Here is a 20,919-nt window from a genome sequence, read left to right on the forward strand (position 1 = left end):
CATACATAATATCTGTAATTTTTAATATAACATAGGTTCAAAGGATAGTCCACATAAAAAAAATTAAAATTTCAGTTCCCATGGACTTAAGTTAACTAGAATCAAAATTTGATCTTATTAAATCCTATTTTGTGTTCTGTAGAAAAAAGAAAGTCAAAAACTGCCATGTCATTAATCGAAACCTGTTTAACTTACTTTCTTCTTTGGAGCACAAAAGAAGATACTTTGAAGAACTGTTTGTATCCGTGTCCAAAACAACACTGAACTCCATTAACTTTCACTGGCAGTTTTTTTTTCTTTTTAAATATGTTGTGTTCAGCAGAAGAAAGAAGTTCATATGGGATTGAAAATAAAGGTGAGTAACTGATGACAGAATGCTCTTTTTTAGGTGAACTATCCTATAACTGTTGTATTTTAGTAATTAATCTCTACACTAATCTAACATACAAATAAGGGAATCAAAGGAGTGAGCGTGACCCTTTGGAGGTGTCCTGCAGTTTTGAAATGAACTTTGCAAAAGTTCCAGAAAGAATACTGGGCTGTGTGATTGAATCATAAGTATTTTTTCCCCCACAAAACACTCATGTTTGCCTTTTCCAGGGGAAGCCGTTATGACTTTTACCCACCTACGGACATCTGAGATTCCATCATTATAAGGCCTCGGCGTCCAGACGATATTCCAGACATGTTTCTGTCATTACAAAGATCTACATCCGATTTACATCATTGGCAAGGTGCTCGCCAAATGATCAGATGCCAGCATCCTCAGCAGTGTCAAAGTCAATAATGAATAAAACGTATAGATGAAAATAACTCGTCCCTAATGGTCCCTCTGTCTCCTGAGTGTTAAAAAATGTAAATTTATGTAAAAGCCCATAGGAAACACATATTTACAATACGTTTAGGTAATCACAAGATGCAGGCATGGAGAAATATCCCGGCCGAGAGAGGCAGTCAATGCAAAAATAGTTTTTATGTGTCATTAATTCTCTTTGCATTCCCAAATAACCCTATATTACCGCGGTAATACAGTAATCACTCACAATCGCACAGAAAATTATCTGCACTCATCTGTGGAATAAAAGGCGAAGGGGAAAACGAGGGGAAAGCATCCCATTTTAGTATCCTCTTGCGTCCTTAATGTTCAACGAGAAGCCAGCGAGTAAACGACTGCTCGGCCAATCTCGACTCTGGCACCGATGGAACAGTTTCCGAGCAGCTTAATGATAGCGGGGAGTCGATGGCTCTCGTCAGCCCCTCTTACTAAAATGCGCACACCTTTTCATGCTACATTGCCCGGAATAGACGCAAGGTTCATGGACAACCGGGGGAAAATTGAACCTTTTATATGCTAGCAGAAAACAAAACACTCCTCTGATGCCAAATCTAAACGACACATTCGGAGTGCAAACATTAGGTGTAGAAGTGCTGCAGACACATCAGCCCATACAGCATTCATAAGAGCGCTGCTTGTCTTGCTCACGGATACTCTTTATCCTTATAATGAATATGTTATTATAAACACCACTGAATACTCAATCCAATTGCCTGTGTATAGAGATAAACTCAAATTTTCCAGTTTGAATTTGTTTGTGGGCAGCTGATATATGAATTTTCAATCAGATTCAGTAGTGTCCTGCAACTTGAGACTATTGTAAAAGAAAATTCAATCATTATTATGCATTCAGCATTTAGGCCTCATATTAATCGATAGACTACATGGAAGTTTTAATTTTAAACTATTCAAAAATAATAGTGGTTAGATACAGCATCTAACAAAATAATAATAATAAAAAAAGTTAAAAGTTAATGGGCTTCATTCATGTCTGTGCATCCTTCAGGCAAATGAACTGCTCCATTAATATAAATAAATATAACATTGAACATGAATATCATCATGTTTTAGCCCTCCTAGCGACAGTGCTGTTTGAATTATGCTGAAAGACAAAATCAGTCTCATTTGTTTCTACTTTTAACAGCTAACGGTCAGTTCTATAACGGTCTGTGGACGCCCCCTACTGGCCAGACCTGGGAACATGTGAAAAACCGTAAACAGGATTCTCAGTTTTCAAAAACATTTTCAAAATCGCTGCATGCTCCACTCCTGAATCAGATCATTCTTTTTAGTTGACTTGTCATCATAGCATGAATGTTGGCATTAGCTTTTCAATGTTCTACACAGGAGGGAAGAGTCAATTGGAAAAACAAGACTGTTTTGGTCTTTTTGCACCATATTTAACTTTAATAAATCTGATAATCAAATAACAATTTACAAAATTATAATAATGACATTATTACATCTACAACAAAATGTTTCAAGGTAGATTTATGTCTGTCTTACTGGCTGAAAAAGCTCCATGTCTGCTCAATAGGGGGCACTACTGAAGCACAAACGTGTGATGATGTCAGCTAAGCTAATTTCTGAATGTCCATCTAGTTCATTCGTTGTAATTTACACATATAAATTGGTCCGAAGTTAGCACACAGGTGTGGTAAAACCAACTCCCCGACACTTAACTGTGGCGCAAAGTGGAAAGTGTCAGAAAAGCATTGCGCAAACCATCTGAGGTCCTGAACCTGCACTGTGATTCCCAGCTCCCGCTGAGCGAGACTTATGGCCTTTTGCACCACACACTCATTCTGCAGCTGGGACAGGGAACAAGTAGAGTACACTATGTTTCCACCCCCTCGCGTGGCCTGGATCCCAGCCCTGGGCATAATATGAAACATCAGATTAATTAGATATCAGTTCGCAGCCATTCTCCACGGACACATGCACGTGTTATAACAAAACACATTCAACAAAATATTTAAAAAAATGCCCAGTGAATGAATAATATATACTAATATACTAATATTATATTGCTTGCTGTGCATTTTGCACCATTTAAATAATTTACTTACAGAAGCAGCTGTGTTTGCAAGAGGGGAAGTTTCTGTCTCTCTTTGGTCCTAGATCTCTTAAAAATATTGTTCTCTTCCACCATTGCAGAGTGTCTGTCTGTGGTGCAGGGGACATCTACAAGCACCTGTAAAAAGATGGAAGATGAACTGAAGGTAATGGCACAATGCCCAGATTTGTGCTGCTATCACATGCTTGGCAGAGATGCATGCTGTAAACATACAAATAGCAGATGCTAGATGTTTTTGAAACATTAGTGACATCACACATGACATACACACAAGGATATACCAGTGTGACAATCAAGAGAACACAACGTAAATACATGGTGCTGGTAAAGTACAGCAGTATAACCTAACCATTTAAAAGTCTGGGGCTGGCAAAACTTTATATTGTTTATGCAAGAAGTCACATTTATTTGATCAAAAATACAGTAAAAACATAATATTGGGAAATATTTTTACATTTTAAAATAACTTTTCTATTATTCATGTGATGACAAAGCCGAATTTTCTCCAGTCTTCGGTGTCACATGATCCTTCAGAAATCACTCTGATATGTTTATTTGGTGCTCAAGAATCTTGTTATTATCAATGTTGAAAACATCTATTTGAAATAGAAATCTTTTGTTACATTGTTTACTTCTGTCTTAACTGTCATTTATTTAATTATTTAATGTGTCCTTGCTAAACAAAAGTATGAATTAAAAAAAAAAAAAATAATTCATCCAGACCCCAAACTTTTAAGCAGTAGTATACTTGCACGTGATTGAAATCGCTCACTTGTTCACTAACCCCATATATAGTGTAAGGCAGTTGAGTGCACTATATTAGAAAGGAGGTGCTGACACACTGCGCGTTGGAGAGCTGGAGCTGTCACAAAAACATCATCACATATTTAAATTTTTCTATGACTACATTTGAATGAATGAACTACCTACTGGCGACTAATGGATATTTTAAATCATCCACCAAATGATCATCTTTTTCTTACATTGTTGTAAGTTAACAACAATGCCACCACAGTACATCAGTAAAACCACATCAAACTGAGTTAATGCCTAATGAATATATTTTTATATTAAATATTATAAAACTATATTTTACTTTATCCATGTAATTTTATTCAATTTTTAATTAATTAATTAAAGTCTTTCTTTATTTTCTTGATAAGTAATGATCAATAAGAAGGTAGAAACTAGAACCAGCATGAAATATATGTTAAAGCAGAAATAAGAAAGATGTAAACTGTATCTCTTGTTCAAACTCTGTATGAGTTGTAATAATTTTATAGAATCATATTGTGATTCAATTCACATCCTAACATTTGTAGGACAGTATAACATGGAATTCTCTTTTACTTCACAAGACATGCCATTCCTTTTCAGACATTTTGCTCAATACTAACTCTTTCAAAGCTTTTCTCCTCTGTCATGCCTAACTGCCGACCATCCGTGGATGTGATGTGGATTTTGTTTTCTTCCAGGAACTCTTTAGGCAGGTAGCTCTGAAGTGTCCTGCGTAATCGCATTGTGCGGGAACCTGACAGATCATTTGCCCACAGATGATCTGAAAAAAAAAAGAAAAAAAAAACACTTAAATAAATAAATCCATATATCATCTGCATCTCTTCCATTAAAACACTTTGAGCGTTGGCAATATGGCAGTTCACATACTGACTGAATGTGTCTGCAGGAGCGCAAGAGTCTTCCCTCCTGGAGCTGCACATAGATCCAATACTGTGTGTCCTGGCTGGACATCCAATGCTAGAACAGGCAGCACTGAGGCAGCATCCAGAAGATAATATCCCAATATGCCACTGCTGTCAGGTCTAAGTTAATAGGACAGATATATTAAACACAATCAACTTAGGACATGGCAGAGGAAATGAGAATTTTTAGTATTTCTCACCTAGCTGGATTAAATCTAGATATGTCTCCTTTGGGGAAAACAAGACATTTTATATCGGGACTCATACTGGGTTGAAGAGCAGCAGGATCCAGCTCTGCTGAATCTCTGTGTGAAGTCATGGAGTCCAGTGAAGATTGATGGACTTCATTTCTGGTGCAGTCAATACTGATGAAGTCTTTACATCCTTGAGCTTCTAATTCGGTTATAACATTGGGTGCTGAAGAGAAACTGTTTATCAGGGCTCCATACTTTTGTTCAGACAGCATGGCAACTCTAATAGAGGGCCATAGGTCCCTTAACTGTATACTGTAGCTTGTGTCAAAGTTGTGCAGAGCAAGTTCAGTGGCTGGAAACGTGGGCCTTGTTGCTGCCTAATACAGAGGAACACGATATCATTATGATCTATGTCTGACACTTTGCTTTTATTTTGAAAAGGAATGCAACCTCTTTACTTACCCATTTAGTTTTAACTCGATACCGTCGCTGAATAAATCTAATCGAGCCTTTAGATTTATTTATACAAAATCTCGTGAGTACGGACGCTGCCATGTTTGTGTATCATCAAAAAGCGTCCGTTGTTTTTGTGTTCATTGGTTCCACTATCATGTTTTATATTTATCCACTATAATAATAAAGCTATATTATTAAAACCCAAAACATAATCTAATAAATTATTTAACCAAGCAATTCCCAAAATACGTGGCGTAAACCACTGATCTATATATTTGCGCGAATATTATGAAACCGAGCTAATAATTGAAATCAGTATGTGAATTCAAGAATGGGTTTACGCCACTGATAATATAGATCTATATTATAGATCAGTGGCGTAAACCCATTCTTGAATTCACGTACTGATTTCAATTATTAGCTCGGTTTCATAATATTCGCGCGTACATGATCCATGATTTCTTGTAAATATAGCAAAATAAGATTTAAAAAAGAAAAAAAAATTGTTACCAACAATAGAATGTGGGTCTTTATAAAGCGATTATAACGTAAGAACGTTCCAGGTTCTTTGTGAGCCCTTTATTGCGAAGGATACAACTCATGGATATTAATAAGCTCATACTGACGTTGACTGCAATCATCCAATAACGTTCTTATTTAATATTCATAAGTCAGACCTTCACCATAGTAGAAATGATAAATTCGCCTCTCAGCATATATCCATCACATACTCATATTCAATTTCAGCCAGATTTCGCACCTTTATTGTGTTTAAGTGTGAATTTACGACAAACGAGTATGGGGTTTGAAAAAGAAATGGTCAGAAATGCAGAGCCTGACGAGGTGGAGGAGGAGGTACTAATTTAGAATTTTTTTTTTTTTTTTTTTTTTTTTAAGTTTAAAGTGCCTTTGAGGAGTTATGCAACTTGCATGTACGCTACGCTATATGAACTGCAGCCATGTCGTTGCTAACATTTAGCTGTCTTGACCAGACCTGACATAAACATTACAATCTGGCTGTTGTTATTTAGATGATTTGTTTAGTAATAACTCGTGTGGAAGAGTGACGTGTTTAATAATGGTTTACCTTCACGTTACCCGTGAGATGAGTTTGACCACTCTAGTTAAGAGTTTGTTTAAATTTAAACTATTTCTTGACAATCGCCAATTTTAGATTGATGTCATGAAGAAGAAATGTATACGTTTTAATAATTTTATGAGTCTCGGCTGTCAGACCAGACAATACGCATAATGTAGTCCCTATACAATACGCAGCTTACGACACAAGTAGTAGGCCTATTTTAAAAAGGGAGAAGAATAAGAAATGATACACAATTTATTTTGGCCGATGAAAGCAGCGTTTCAGCCGAGGGTAGTTTGCTGGGTAGAACCTAAAGCGGGATCTTTATTTTTGTTGCACCCCAAGGGAACATTTCAATGTGATTCTGCTTAATTTTCTTAGGTTTAATCAAGAGATAGTCTTAAGTTTTTATTTTTATTTATGCTATATTGTTAATATCAATCAGTCAGCAAAAGTTGTTGAAAGCACTGCAATTACAGTTTCAGGGAGGTAAGTTAAAGTATTATATTAGAATTTGTTATATTCAAGGACCCCTTGGTAAATAAAGAACAGATGCTCCTGTTAAATTTTGTATAGAATAGTGTTGTATACAACATTTAATACTATAACAATGTATTTAAGTACTTGATGATTACATTGCAAAGACATTCAAATGTTTATATAAAACACTAAGATTTAATACAATTTCGGTCCCTAAAATTCATAATATTTATTACATAGTTTCATGGTACTACATTTGTGCGTCTTGTCTCCTATTTGTAAAGGAACAGACAACAGCAGAGGAAGGTGAAGGAAAAGATGGTGCTGATGAGGAGGAAGAAGAGATAGTGGTATGTTACTACAAAATCTAAAATGTATAGGCTAAACATTAAATTCTTCTGTTATAAATGCATCTTTTTGGTTTAATTTTGAAAGCATTAAAAAAATAATAGAGATTAAAATGCTGAAGGAGAGGTAGTCATATAGATTAAACAATGTCTGGCCCTCTGCAGGACCCCCTAGAAACAATAAAGAAATGTGAGCAGACGGTGATTGCATACATGCACAAGAACGGCTAGAAGCTTGTGAAACTAGAGTTGGCGCACGGTCACACACCGAGGAGGACTGCACAGAGGAGCTTTTCAACTTTCTACATGCACGGGACCATTGCGTAAGTCACACTCAGCAGCAGTTAAGCTATTTTTTTAAACTTACATTTTTAGTGTCAGTTTTTAAATGTGTTCTCTTAAAGGAATAGTTCACCCAAAAATATCATATTTGGGTGAACTTTCCCTTAAAAAAAAAATATTGCTTTAATATCGTCGTCTTCCAGGTTGCACAGAAGCTCTTCAGTTCAGTTAAATGAAGCCCCTCTGAGACACTATAATCATACTGCATTTCCAGTGGAGCATCTACAGCTGCAGATGTGTATTTAAATGTACAGCACAAGCAACACCAGATACCTAAAACTTGTGTTGTACATATACAGAAAGTACTCACATTTGTTCACATGCCTTTTCCTCAAAAAATAACATAAAAATGTTGGCCAGATACTGACTGCTACGTTAAATCTACCACTTTGTTCAGGGTCTTATTATTCAGTTTCTAATGTCAAATGGTTGTGAAACTTGTTCAGTTTATGTCTCAGTTGCTGAATCTTATGTTCATACAAATATTTACAGGTTAAGAAATTTGCTGTAAATAAAGCAGTTCAATGTGAGAGGCATTATTTTTAATTTTGCGTGTAGACCTAATTGCAATTACATATAATCTCACAGGGTGGCAGTAGACTGCATGTTTAGTTTCTAGTTTCTCCTTTCAAATCTTCTGTCACTGAAAATGTATTATAGCTTTGGCCGTTTCTTTTGATAAAGAGAGAAAAACCTTGTTTGGATTTTGCTACAACAGTGTCATTAGTAAGTAAGAACCACCCATGAAAGTGTGTTCTACATTGGCACATATGCCTGTATGGATAATGGATTATTAATCGTATATATTTTTTAAAAGGATAATGATCTATGGAAGTTTAACAAAATTAATCTCACTGAAGCTGAAGAGGGAAATATTTGTACTCTTGACTAATGTATGCAGTTACAGGACGTTGGGTACCACTAGTCTCAACAAGCCAGAATATTCAACTAAACATACCAAACCAAATTATAAGAACACACATTTCACTTACAATTATTAAACCACTGCGCCACAAGCAAATGGCACAGATTTTAAGGCACTGCTCAGATAAAATGCATGTAAACCTGACACTTTCATAATTTAAACAAAATCATATGTATAAAACCACAGAAATTTTATTAAAAGAAATGCATGGTTACATAAAACAGGGTTTAGGCAATATTTGTAAAAAAATAAATAACCACTCAGTTGAAAAGCAGGGTATCATAATTTACCCAATGAGAAATGCTAACTTAAAATGACTTCATGATACATTCATGCACATAGTGCATATGAAAATGAGAGCTTCACATCACCACCTCACCAACGGGAATTCTCCTTATAGCTCTGTCCAACGAAGTCATTCATTGAGGACTGGGGAAGAAAAAGATATTACAATCAGAGACCTATAATAAACTTACTAAATCAATGTAAGCCTTGTTGAAATTAGGCTATTTCAATCCCGATGACTACTGTAAAATCATTCAGTAATTTGAGCTTCCTGGGGACTTTTATTAGCCAATCTAAAATCATTTAGGATTCATCTTTTAAATTGAGCCAGTCTGGTCTAACACAGAAAATGGTATTCATCTGAGGAACAGAGTGATTTTCCAGGGTGGACTGACCTGCATGAGAAGCCTCTCTTTCCTCAGTCTCTTATAAAAGAGAAGCACATCTTGGTTGGCCTGCACTACTCGCGGATCAAAGTCCATCACACGCAGGCCTTCCAGACTCCGGGCCCGTGACAGAGCAACATAGGCCTGGCCGCTCTCAAACACACGTGCCAAAGAGATCTCCACACAATCCAGAGTCATGCCCTAAACACACCAAACAATCAAGATACCCGCCATGAATTTCTTTCAAAAACCTTGTCTTTCATGGAAATTAGATTTTTAATAAATATGCTAGAAATACCCCAATGCTTTTTGTATTGGAACCAGGCTCTCTCACTGTCAAAGCTTACCAATACAAAGCAAGAAGGCTGGTTGCTCAAGCCAGAAGATCTTGCTTGTTGATTTAAGCTATGATGCTGTTAAAGCAGGGGTGTCCAAACTTGGACCTATAGGGCCACTGGTTTGCTCACTGTCTAGCTCCAACTTGTCTCAACACACTTTCCTTGGAAGTTTCTAGTAATTAGTTGATTCAGGTGTTTAATTGGGGTTGGAGCTAAACTCTGCAGGACAGTGGCCCTTAAGGAGCAGAATTGGACACACTTGTAAAGGGTGTAAGTTCATCAGTAGGTAATTACTGCTCTAGCTAAGAGATTGGATCAAATTTTGACCTCTTCATTTAGCACTCAATATTTAAAAAAAAAAAAAAAAAAAAAAAAAAAAAAAAAAAAGTCAATTTGATGGTTGGGGGATGGTTCTGTTTATATCGCTGTGCTCCTTGCCCTTACACATGCATGGCTTTGATGACAGTGGTCGTGACTGAACTAAAGTAAAATTGTAGCTCGAAGATATAAACTATAAATTTACAACAACAGAACATCACAACTGTTATAAAAATATATATGTTATGATATTATGAAGTGCCAGAAGTGACTAACCTTTTGCCAAAGTATTTTAGTCTCCAAATTAAGTTAAATTATCTTTTTGAACACATTACTAATTTTCCCCCTTTTTTTACTTTACCCTTTTTTAGGTTTAAGAATATACAGTTGCATCTAAAAAAAAAAAAAAAAAAAAAAAAAAAAAAAAAAAAAAGAATATCTTGAAAGTTAATTTTGTAACATTTCAAAAAGTGAAACTTTCAGATATTCCAGATTACATGCAAACTAAAATATTTCAAAAGTTTTTGTTTTATTTTGATGATTAGAGCTTACAGCTCATGAAAGTAAAAAATCCACTCTCACAAAATATTAGACTATTTACATTTGAGTTTCATTAAGTGACCATCCCTACAGTATAAATTCCGGGTATCTCTTGTTATTTGAAACCACAATAATGGGGAAGACTGCTGACTTGGCAGTAGTCCACAAGATAATCATAGACACCCTCCACAAAGAGAGTAAGCCACAGAAGGTCATTACTGAAAGTGGTGGTTGTTCACAGAGTGCGGTATCAAAGCATATTAAATGCAAAGTTGGCTGGAAGGAAGATATTGGGTAGGAAAAGATGCACAAGAATTAGGGATGAACGCAAGCTTGAGAACACTGTCAAGCAAAGCCGATTCAAACCCTTGGGAGAGCTTCACAAGAAGTGGACTGCAGCTGGTGTCAGTGTAGTCACCACGCTCAGACGTCTTCAGGAAAAGGGCTACCAAGCCACTTCTCAGACAGAAACAACATCAGAAGCATCTTGGCTGGGCCAAGGAGAAAAAGAACTGAGCAGCAGTCCAGTGGTCGAAAGTCCTCTTTTCAGATAAAAGTAAATTTTGCATTTCATTTGGAAATTAAGGTCTGAAGTCTGGAGGAAGCCTTGAGAGACACAGAATCCAAGCTGCTTCAAGTCCAGTGTGAAGTTTCAGTGATGATTTGGGGTGCCGTGATGTCTGCTGGTGTTGGTCCATTGTGTTATATCAAGTCCAAGGTCAATGCAGCCGTCTACCAGGAGATTTTGGAGTACTTTATCCTTCCATCTGCTGACAAGCTTTATGAGATGCTGATTTCCTTTTCCAGAAGGACTTAGCACCTGCCCACAGTGCCAAAACCACTTACAAGTAGTTTACTGACCATGATATTACTGTGCTTGATTGGCCAGCCAACATGCCTGACCTGAACCCCATATGTAATCTATGGGATATTTTCAAGTGAAAAATGAGAAACAGTCGATCTAACAATACAGACGAGCTGAAGGCCACTATTAAAGAAACCTGGGCTTCAGTAGTGCCTCAGCAGTGCCACAGGCTTATTGCTTCCATCCCACACCTCACTGATGCTGGAATTTGTGTTTAAGGAGCCCAGACCAAGTATTGAGTGCATAAATGAACATTCTTTAAAGAATGTGAGCTTTTCTGTTTTGCAAACTCTTTTTTTAATTTACATATACATACATATACATACACATACATATATATATATACATACACATACATATATATATATATATTATATATATATATATATATATATACACATACACACATATAGATTTGGTAACACTTTATAATAACTGCATGCTATTAATCATTAGTTAAGCATTAGGAAACAGTTAATTCATCATTTATAAAGCATTAATAGACATTAATAAGCAGTTTATAAATACAGATATAAATGCTTTATACTTGATTTAAAAGCATATCTATAATGTATTTAATAATTGTTTTTTTCATACTTTATTAATGATCAATTTATCATTTCTAAATTAAGTATAGCATTATTTACACACCAGTTATTAAGGAGTTGTCAGTGGTTCATAAGATCACTTAGAAATTGTAAGTAAATGATTAATAAACTAATTAAATGTGCATTCATACATATTATTCAGACATATAGTAATAGTTACTTAGAGTGTTAATAAATGGTTTATTAGCATCTATTTCTACTATAATTCAGGGTTAATTCAGGTAGTTGTAAAACATATGTAGTTGTTAGTTAACTATTTATGTGAGCTCATCTAAAGTGAGGACTATTTATGCCTTGTAAAGCTTTTACAAATGAGATTTAAAGGCTGTTAATATTTCTATGTTCTGTATCACCGTGTTGTGTTTGTTTCCTTTTCCTGTTTAGAAGATAACTGAGACTTTAAATATCCTTTATAAATGCTTTACAAGGCATAACTAGTCCTCACTTTAGATGAGCTCACATAAATAGTTAACTGACCACTACTAAATGCTTTATAACTACCTGAATTTACTACATTTACTTACAATTTCCTGTGATCTTATGAATCACTGGCAACTCCTAAATAACTGGTTTGTAAATAATGCTATACTTCATTGAGAAATGATAAATTGATCATGAATAAAGTATGACAATAAAATTATTAAACACATTATAGATATGCTTTTAAATCAAGAATAAAGCATTTATATCTGTAATTATAAACTGCTTATTAATGTCTATTAATGCTTTATAAATTATTAGTTATCTGTTTACCAATGCTTAATTAATGATTAATAGTGTGCATATTATATATATATATATATATATAATATATAGTATATATATATATATATATATATATATAATTGATTGATCTTAGGAAATATTCTAATATTTTGAGATACTGGATTTTTGACTCGAGCTGTAAGCTCTAATCCTCATAATGAAAACAAAAAAACTTGTGAAATTTTTCACTTTACAGTCATGAATCTACAGTATATGAAAGTTTCACTTTTTGAAATGTTACAAAAAAAGAGAAAAGAAATTTAACAATATTCAAATTTTTTGAGATGCACCTGTATTGTGATTTATGTTAGTAACCAACTTCCACATACATACAATTGAAAGAGTCAATGGGAAACAAAATGGTTTGGTTATTAACATTACAAATATCTTCCATTTCCTTTCCACAGAGAAAAAAAAAAAAAAAAACCTCGTCCAGATTTGGAAAAACAATGGTGAGTAAACAATGTTTTCATTTTGGGGTGAATTATCCCTTTAATACATTTTTTTTTTTTTTTTTTTTTAGGACAATTACAGTGTTAAAACCAAATCGAGTCATTGTGTGATGTAACTTTTGGACCCACATGGTTATGAGGAATTGATTTAATATTTTCCTCATTTCCTCTATTGAGCATTGGGGCATAGACACATGCAAGGTTTCTCAAACATTTGCCAGACGGCTGATGAGCTAAACGGCGATAACTTTGACAGTTCATCAGTGCAGAAGGCGCATAGTCAGAAAAGATGGGTAAACATGAGGACAAGTTAAGGAGTCCAAACACAAACCAGAACCATAGTCCTGAGCATCTGTTCACAGATACATAAACACTCTTCCTGAGCCAAGTCGGTTCATTTTAATAGCATTTTCAATGAAATCACATGATAATTTCCTCTGGGGCTCAAAACAGTATGAGATCAACGACGCAATTTTGCTAAATTAGATTTCATTCTATGCAGTCAGTTGATGCAGGTTTGACTCAGTAGCTTACTACCTATGCAAAATGACTCATGGTGGGACATGAGAGAAGAGCTCACCTGACTCTTGTGGATTGAAATGGCCCAGGCCAGTTTCAGGGGCAGCTGCTGTCGGCTCAGGTACAGCCCCCCTGATGCTTTAAACATCCAACGCTCTCTCTTTATTACCTCAACAGCCCCGCAAAGGAATCGCACCCGAGGGAGACCTGCAAGGGGATGGGTGGTTACAAATGATGGTATGTCACAACATCTCACACGATGTTTATATCCTCTGAAATATGTTGGTGTTTCCATAACCAGCCAGATACAGAAATTAATGAGTGATATTTAGCTAAATCTCATGTCAAAGTCAGTGAAGAAAATGTTATAAAATAAAAAAAAAAAAAAAAAAAAACATTGAAACCCCCTAATTCTCATTACGTTCATAAATAATTGTTAAAACATTTTTTTAAATGGGGTCTGTAGAATTTGTCTCTTATGCTCTTACACAATAGCTCCTTATGTTTTTTTGATCAAATACAACCTGGACATATTCTTTTGAGATTTATCCATTTATTCACTTATTTTCATGATAACATAAAAGAGTGTCAAAGTAAGTGTCAGGGGAAGTGCCAGTCACCATTTCACAGTCAGTCATACCTTGATTGCCTGGCTGAAAGTCAACCACTACTCCTCTGGCTCCATTCACTAGACCCCTCTGGACATCCAGGTTTTTAGTGAGCATGACCTGAAATAGTAAAAATTTTCTTGCAACATTTGACATTACAAATCAAGAGCAAATATTTGCCAGAGGGGTGTTGGGAAAACACCTACCTGAGCTCCCACTTTCAGCTGTAACATCCGACTCACTGGACTCAGTGCATCAATGGTCTGAAACAGCATAGGGTCACTATCCACAGCCTCAAACACTCGCATGACCCCTGCAAAGGAAACACTTAAGAGACTTGAAATTTGACATGTAATTTACATCTGATGTCAAACATCAGATTTTATAGATTTTTAAAAACTAAATAAATGTACCACTATACATTGTCATAGGGGCTTTCTAGTGCTTTGCTCTCACTTATTCCGTATGAATCAGATGGTAGATTTCTAATAGTTATTTCCATTTCCAGAATCTTACTCAATGCCATTCACTTCACAGTGGTAACAGAACAACTACCACCTGATGCAAACCAAAAAAAAAAATCTCCAGTTTGAAATTATTTTTCTGTACGACTAACCTGGTAACTGTTTGAGTTTATTTTCATTAGTGAGCTCCACATCATCCTTGTGCGTGCACAGCCTGGTTGCTAGGATACCATCCCTCTCAATGCTGTGATAGGCGCTTCTCAGTAGCTGTGCAGTAACTTCTTCTGTGACTCTACCAATTAAGATCAAGATCAGTTGAATCAATCGACAACTTCAATGATTACAAGATGAAGCTTGAAAATTCCCTACTACAATACGTATAAACATTCAAATCTCTGCTATAAGAACCACATTAGGTTGTAGAAAAAAAAAAAACCTGACCCTGAACCACATGGACTTTATCCCAATAACACTCAGAGCTAGTGACTCACTGCACTGAACTGTGGATGTGATGAGAACTCAGTACCTGCCCACTCTCACAGCCTGGAGGAGAGAGATGAAGGCCTTGTCTGTTTGTCTGCGCACCTCCGTCAGCTCTAGGTTCATATGGATACACTTCCGCCAGCTTCTTGACTGCAGGCAAAAATGGACTAAGATGATGTTTATGTGAATATAAGCCTAAATTAAATCTATTCAAAGTGATCCATTCTCTTCAGAAGATTTGGATTAAAACCCTCGATTCCTATGGATTGCTTTTATGATTTATGAACTATGAAACATCAGCAGCTAGCAATGTAGGGACAAATATTTCAGAATTTATTAAAAAGTTGTTCATTTGCATTTGTTCATTTTGTCTTATAGGTTTGGAACATGAGGGTAAGTAAGTGCCAATTTCTCTTCTTTTTTTTTATTGAACTTTCCCTTTAAAGCAAAGTCATACCAAAGCTGAAGCAGACAAGCATTAAATGATGACTAAAGGCTCATTCACAATGAGGTTGATAACTATAATTCTATAAGAAAAGAAATGGTAACTATGACACAGAGGAACAATATCATCAGATTTAGAAGGAAAAGCGGAGTTACAAAAAATATTGACAGCCAAAAAGCACCAGCATTTGAAGTGGCAGCTAAAACGTAACTGCAGCATACGCTTATAACAAACAGATTTTTTTTTTTTTTTTTTTGTGGGAACTAATATACATAACTAAATATACATAAATAAATAACTAATTATCATTCTTGGTGTGAATGGGGCAAAAAATGAGGAAAGCAATACCTGAAAACAAAAGTTTGCCTTGTCCTTTCCTTTTGTTACAGGTGGAAGTTGAAGAAAATCTCCACACACTATCAGTTGAATCCCTCCAAACGGCTCAGTGGATCTTCTGATGGATCTAGAAACATAACATACAGATGCATGCCACTTGTGAAAAGATTAGCATTTACAAACATGTGCTAGACTGGAATTTTTGACAATTGTTGATGGAATGTTTCGAATTCAATAGCTATTCAAGGTCTGATCCAAATCACATTCAAATATTCATTTGCCATCTGGTGCTCATTAGGAGAAAATCCAGAGTGACAAAATCAGAAGCAACTAATCACGTTAAATGAAATTACTGAACCATTAAAACAACAACAACAAAAGCAAAATTAACCTTTATCACCACATTAATTGATGTTAAATTGAATTTTACCCATGTGGAAAATTAAGTGTACTGGAATAAACCGGTATCATGAACAGTGTTTTGAGTGTGGTTCACCTGGCTATAGCTTCCAGTTTGTCAAAGAACTCTGCTTCCACCATTGAAATCTCATCAATAACAAGGTGTTTGCAAGATGTCCAGTGCTGCATCACTCCAGGACGCTGAGCAAGCTCAATGCATTGTTCAAGAGGAGCAGAGCCAGAACCAATACCTGAAAACAAGAAAAAAAAAAAAATAATAATAATGCACAATTCTTGTTATAGATATGAGAAATGTGTTGATCATGACACATCAGGAAAGTGACTCTGTACTATAGTGTGTACATAGTGAAATAAAACCGGTCACTTATGATTACTGTTTGGTTTGGGGTGAAAGGATACTACCCATTTCATAAAACATTTGCCATCATTAATTATATAGGAAGAGCTTTCCTATATAGCACATGTATCATGTTTGCATTTGTTGGCAGTTGCATTTTTTCAGAGACATGAGTAAAAACGTCTACATTACTGAACCATTCTAGCCTGTATGAATGATCATGGAAATGCATCAAGAGAACTGGAGAAAGCACTGCACTATAATTGATAGTCAGACATGTAAATGTTTTCTAACCTGCAAAACTGTGCAGTGTGGTCCCTCCTATGTGACAAGCCGCAACACCTGTGCTTGCCGTTGCATATGTGCTTTTTGGAGGCAGGGAGCCTATAATCCTTTTGAGCAAGAAGGACTTTCCTGTACCTGAAATAAAGCCATGAACAGTGGCCTTCAAAATGCTATGAAATAAAAGAGCTCTATATAAAACAATGTGTGGCCATGAATGAATAAATTGTAAAAAAAAAAAAAAAAAAAAAAAAAAAAAAAAAAAAAAAAAGGAAAAAGTTACCTGCACTGCCAGTGAAAAACACATTCTTGCCACTCAAGACTGCATTGAGAACTGCCGTTTGTTCTTTGCTGAGCTTTTGTGCCACAGGCAGAACCAACAGAGGCTTCTTATTGGGGTGAAGCGCTTTAACCTAAACAGGCAAATAATCATTTATTTGGCAAGGGACCAGGTACAATACTGAACATAAATGTTTCCATTTAATGCAATGTATCAGAGCTAGCCAATGGTAAATTTTCTTTAGCAGTCGCTTGATTTATGAACTTAGTCCATAATTCTGCTAAATGCATGATAGAAGAAGCTTTAAACCTTCACACACTGTTGTTGTAAAGTTCTTTCCCCCTCCCTTTTAAGAAGTAGGTGAAGAGAAGTGATAATCTTAATGGAAAAAGTTGAATATCAGAATGAAATAATTTTAAAAAAAGTGAGACATGATTAAAAAATATGATTTTGATTACTAAAATTAACTGGTTTCTAAATTAATCAAATTTTATCAATATCTTTTTCATAGACATACATTAATATGCATTTACTGTACTGTCAAAGTTATTTTAAGAGCATACATTAAATGCAGTGCAGGTCAAGAACTTTTATTAGGGAGGAGTTAGCCTAACTAATTTTGTTAGATAAATACTACTAATACTAATAATGCTTGTGCTTTTGATTTGTCAAAACAAAAATGTAAGAACTTTGTAAAACGCGTCATGTACAAATGGATGAACATACCGGACTAGCGTCACAATCAGGTCTGGGTCTTTTTACTTGCTTCCTTTCACCCAAGACCTTATTGACAGATCTCTCTGTAGGACCTTTGGGTTGGATCGGTGCATTCACTTTACTTCTCATCTCATTTGCCTTCTGCACATCTTTAAGCTGGAGTGGACTTAGGGTCTCAAAGGCTCTAGGTAGGCCAGCTCGTAGTTTATCCCTATCACTCATAGGCTTGATGCCTTGGGATGCCTGATGTTTGATGCTGAGCGTCTTCAGAAACATCTTTAAACGATCCGGCGGACAATCAGATACTAGAACCTGTGTGCTTTCCGGGATGAATTTAACAGTACATTTGCCATCCTTTGCAAAGCGCGTAAAGAGCTGGAAATCGCGCAGCATGAAATTTTGAGGAGCTTTGCCATCGTGAACACGCAGGACCATCTCCTGAAACTCATTCCGCCCTAATGTGACGGTGCCTTTGCGGATGAGCTGCCGTTTGATGGCTTGACCTGCAGGATTCAAGCGCTCCACTGCAACGGTGCACTGAAGCTCAGCTGGCTCAATGTGTTCCAACATTTTACCTGGAGAGAACATAGAAGAACAGCTTAAAGCGTATGATTGATTTAACTTATGACTTGATTTGTCATTTTATAATACCGAGTCCGGTATATACCGGATTTTAGAGGGCTTTGTTTATATTTTTAAATAATTTGCAAAACTAAAAAAAGATATATTCACACACTACTGACATTAATCTCAACTGAAAATTGAAATCGATTATAAAGTTAGCACATATACATGTTTATTTAAGGCACATGCCTAACTCACCTTTCTCGTGCACTGTTTAAACAGCGAGTCAACAGCAGCTGTTCATTCATTATGATGCGCACGCCACGATTTTCAAATAGCTCCGCTTGACAAAGATTGGTCAATAGTGACAAACTGCAGACCAATCAGATCAAAGGCATTTAAACAAATAGCCTATCACCGATTGCGCTTAGTGAACGTAAGCGGCGGGCCCGCCTACGAGCTCGTGCTCCACCAATGAAACATCGTTGGTTTTCATTACGTATGATGGAAGAAACGAACCTTCGAAGCGCTCGAAACACCACACGCTAGTGTCGCCTCCTGGTCAAAAGTGATTAAATGCAACAAAAACTCACGCTAAAACATGCATAAAAACAGCTTTTAAAAACCCATTACAAATGTTTTCTTGAAAGTATAATACAATAATGTAATAAAAATAGTAAAATACCATTAAATATGATGTCTGTATAATATGTGTTTTTAAAAATATTTTATATTCATTTTCAGGGCTTGTTTTGTTTTATGGAGAGCTTGTATATATAGGCCACAAAAACACTACTGACTACTTCTCGTCGTTTTAATTACACAAATGTCTCGTTAAAATGTCTACAAATTGATTAAACTGATCCGAGATTAGGTAAAAACCATAGACGGTGGTATGTTTCGCCGCTGGGGGGCGATCGATCTCAATGAACTCGCACGATTCACGGGTGGTTTACAGAGCTCGCCCCCCAGCGGCGAAGCGTTTCGAAACTGTTACGACGAAGCCGGTTTACTGAAATCACGTGACTTTGGAAGTTTGATACACGCTCCGAACCACTGTATCGAAACAGTTGATTCACAAAAGTTTCGAGGCTTCACGAAGCAGTGATTTGAAAGAGCCCATCACTATCACTACTCTTTTTTCTTTCCTGGGCTTCTAATGCTTTACCCACACTTCTCATGGACTGGTTGCTTTTCTTCTTCTTTTTTTTTAAAAAAAAAAAACCAAGTAATCTAGATAGGCTAAATAAAGTTAAACAGATGAATTAACGGATCATGCTTTATTCACGATTAATAAATTAAAGTTTATTTAATTATTTTATATTTCTGTATGGTCTTCTTTCTTTTTTTTTTATAATTGTTTTTCCCCATATTTTTAACCAAGTAATTCAGATAAAATTAAACAGATGAATTAACTGTGCATGCTTTATTCACAATTAACAAATTAAAGTTCTCTTTCTTTCTTTCTTTCTTTTTTTCTTTCTTTCTTTCTTTTTTTTTAACCAAGTAATTTAGATATTAATAATAAATAACACAATTAAAAAAGTTTATTTTATTATTTTATATTTCTTTCTTTCTGGCTGCTAACGTCACATACATATTTTTTTTTTTTTCAAAATGGTAGGCTAAATAAAACAGATTATTGGAGTATATTTGACAAAATAAACAAAATACAAAAATAAAAGGAATATCAGTGTGTCAGTGTATTGTTTCTGCACTTATTTTTTCTTCAGCATTAAATAATTATTAATTTTGCCTTTGATCATGAAACAGTTGGCAAGTCCCTATATATTTTCTTATTATTCATCAATAAATCAGTGATTTACAATTAAGATTGCTTAATCTAGGTAATTTTCACACAGGCTAGGGTTTACTGTCTAGTGGCAGTAAAAAAACAAGTGTCTTTTGATTTAGTGGTGGTTAATTACATTTTCCAGTATAAAATATCAGTCATGGGTTGGTGTATTTCCGTAAACAACAAGTACTCTTTTACGTAAGATGAGAAAGACATTTCCAGGAATGGGTCACTATCCCGCATCATTAAGCTCCGTTCAGTACATGCAAGCTTTTCTTTAATTTATATTCACTGGCAAAACAACAGCTGGCTGAGTTATGACGCTCAGGAGAGGTGGGCAATACCAGAATCCAGGCTAACAGTAAGGACTGCCTTCACCCTGCACCCACAGCCCACTGAAAATATAAGGTGCAAGAATAATAAACAGAACTATAGTGAAAGCTAATAACTAAGTTGGTCGTGGACTTTCATTTTATTTAATTACACATTATCTGTGATATGCAAATAAGTTTATGATGAAACTTCACAGAGTCTATGTTGCAAAACTGTAATTAGCACTCATATTAGGAATTCATATCTAATCTTGCCTGCCACTCTGCCTCCAAGCAAACAGACCTGCTTCACTAAACCTTCTCAAGAGATCTTTGCCAAGCAAAAATTTTCCCCTCATAAATG

At 35.6% G+C, this 20,919-nt stretch overlaps 2 protein-coding genes and 1 pseudogene across 2 annotated transcripts; 1 reads left to right on the forward strand and 2 right to left on the reverse strand.

Moving 5' to 3' along the window:
* Positions 1 to 57: 57 nt before the first annotated feature.
* nsun4 (NOP2/Sun RNA methyltransferase 4) lies at positions 58 to 5,423 on the reverse strand. Its single transcript, XM_042718027.1, has 6 exons — positions 5,269 to 5,423; positions 4,813 to 5,183; positions 4,578 to 4,732; positions 4,310 to 4,470; positions 2,905 to 3,029; positions 58 to 2,710 (listed from the first exon to the last, which is right to left on the reverse strand). Exons 1-6 carry the CDS (start codon positions 5,359 to 5,361, stop codon positions 2,434 to 2,436), a joined length of 1,182 nt encoding a protein of 393 aa, XP_042573961.1. The 5' UTR covers positions 5,362 to 5,423; the 3' UTR covers positions 58 to 2,433.
* Positions 5,424 to 5,958: 535 nt separating this feature from the next.
* LOC109051097 lies at positions 5,959 to 8,318 on the forward strand (annotated as a pseudogene).
* Positions 8,319 to 8,606: 288 nt separating this feature from the next.
* On the reverse strand, positions 8,607 to 18,840 carry pif1 (PIF1 5'-to-3' DNA helicase homolog (S. cerevisiae)). Its single transcript, XM_042718028.1, has 13 exons — positions 18,708 to 18,840; positions 17,895 to 18,460; positions 17,172 to 17,301; positions 16,901 to 17,026; positions 16,346 to 16,499; positions 15,862 to 15,976; positions 15,112 to 15,218; positions 14,738 to 14,877; positions 14,328 to 14,434; positions 14,154 to 14,241; positions 13,575 to 13,720; positions 9,118 to 9,309; positions 8,607 to 8,866 (listed from the first exon to the last, which is right to left on the reverse strand). The coding sequence occupies exons 2-13, from the start codon at positions 18,453 to 18,455 to the stop codon at positions 8,813 to 8,815; spliced, it is 1,920 nt and encodes a 639-aa protein (XP_042573962.1). The 5' UTR covers positions 18,456 to 18,460; positions 18,708 to 18,840; the 3' UTR covers positions 8,607 to 8,812.
* Positions 18,841 to 20,919: the final 2,079 nt, after the last annotated feature.

This window comes from Cyprinus carpio, chromosome B2, assembly GCF_018340385.1.
Source record: "Cyprinus carpio isolate SPL01 chromosome B2, ASM1834038v1, whole genome shotgun sequence".
In the NCBI taxonomy this organism is placed as follows: Eukaryota; Metazoa; Chordata; class Actinopteri; order Cypriniformes; family Cyprinidae; genus Cyprinus; species Cyprinus carpio.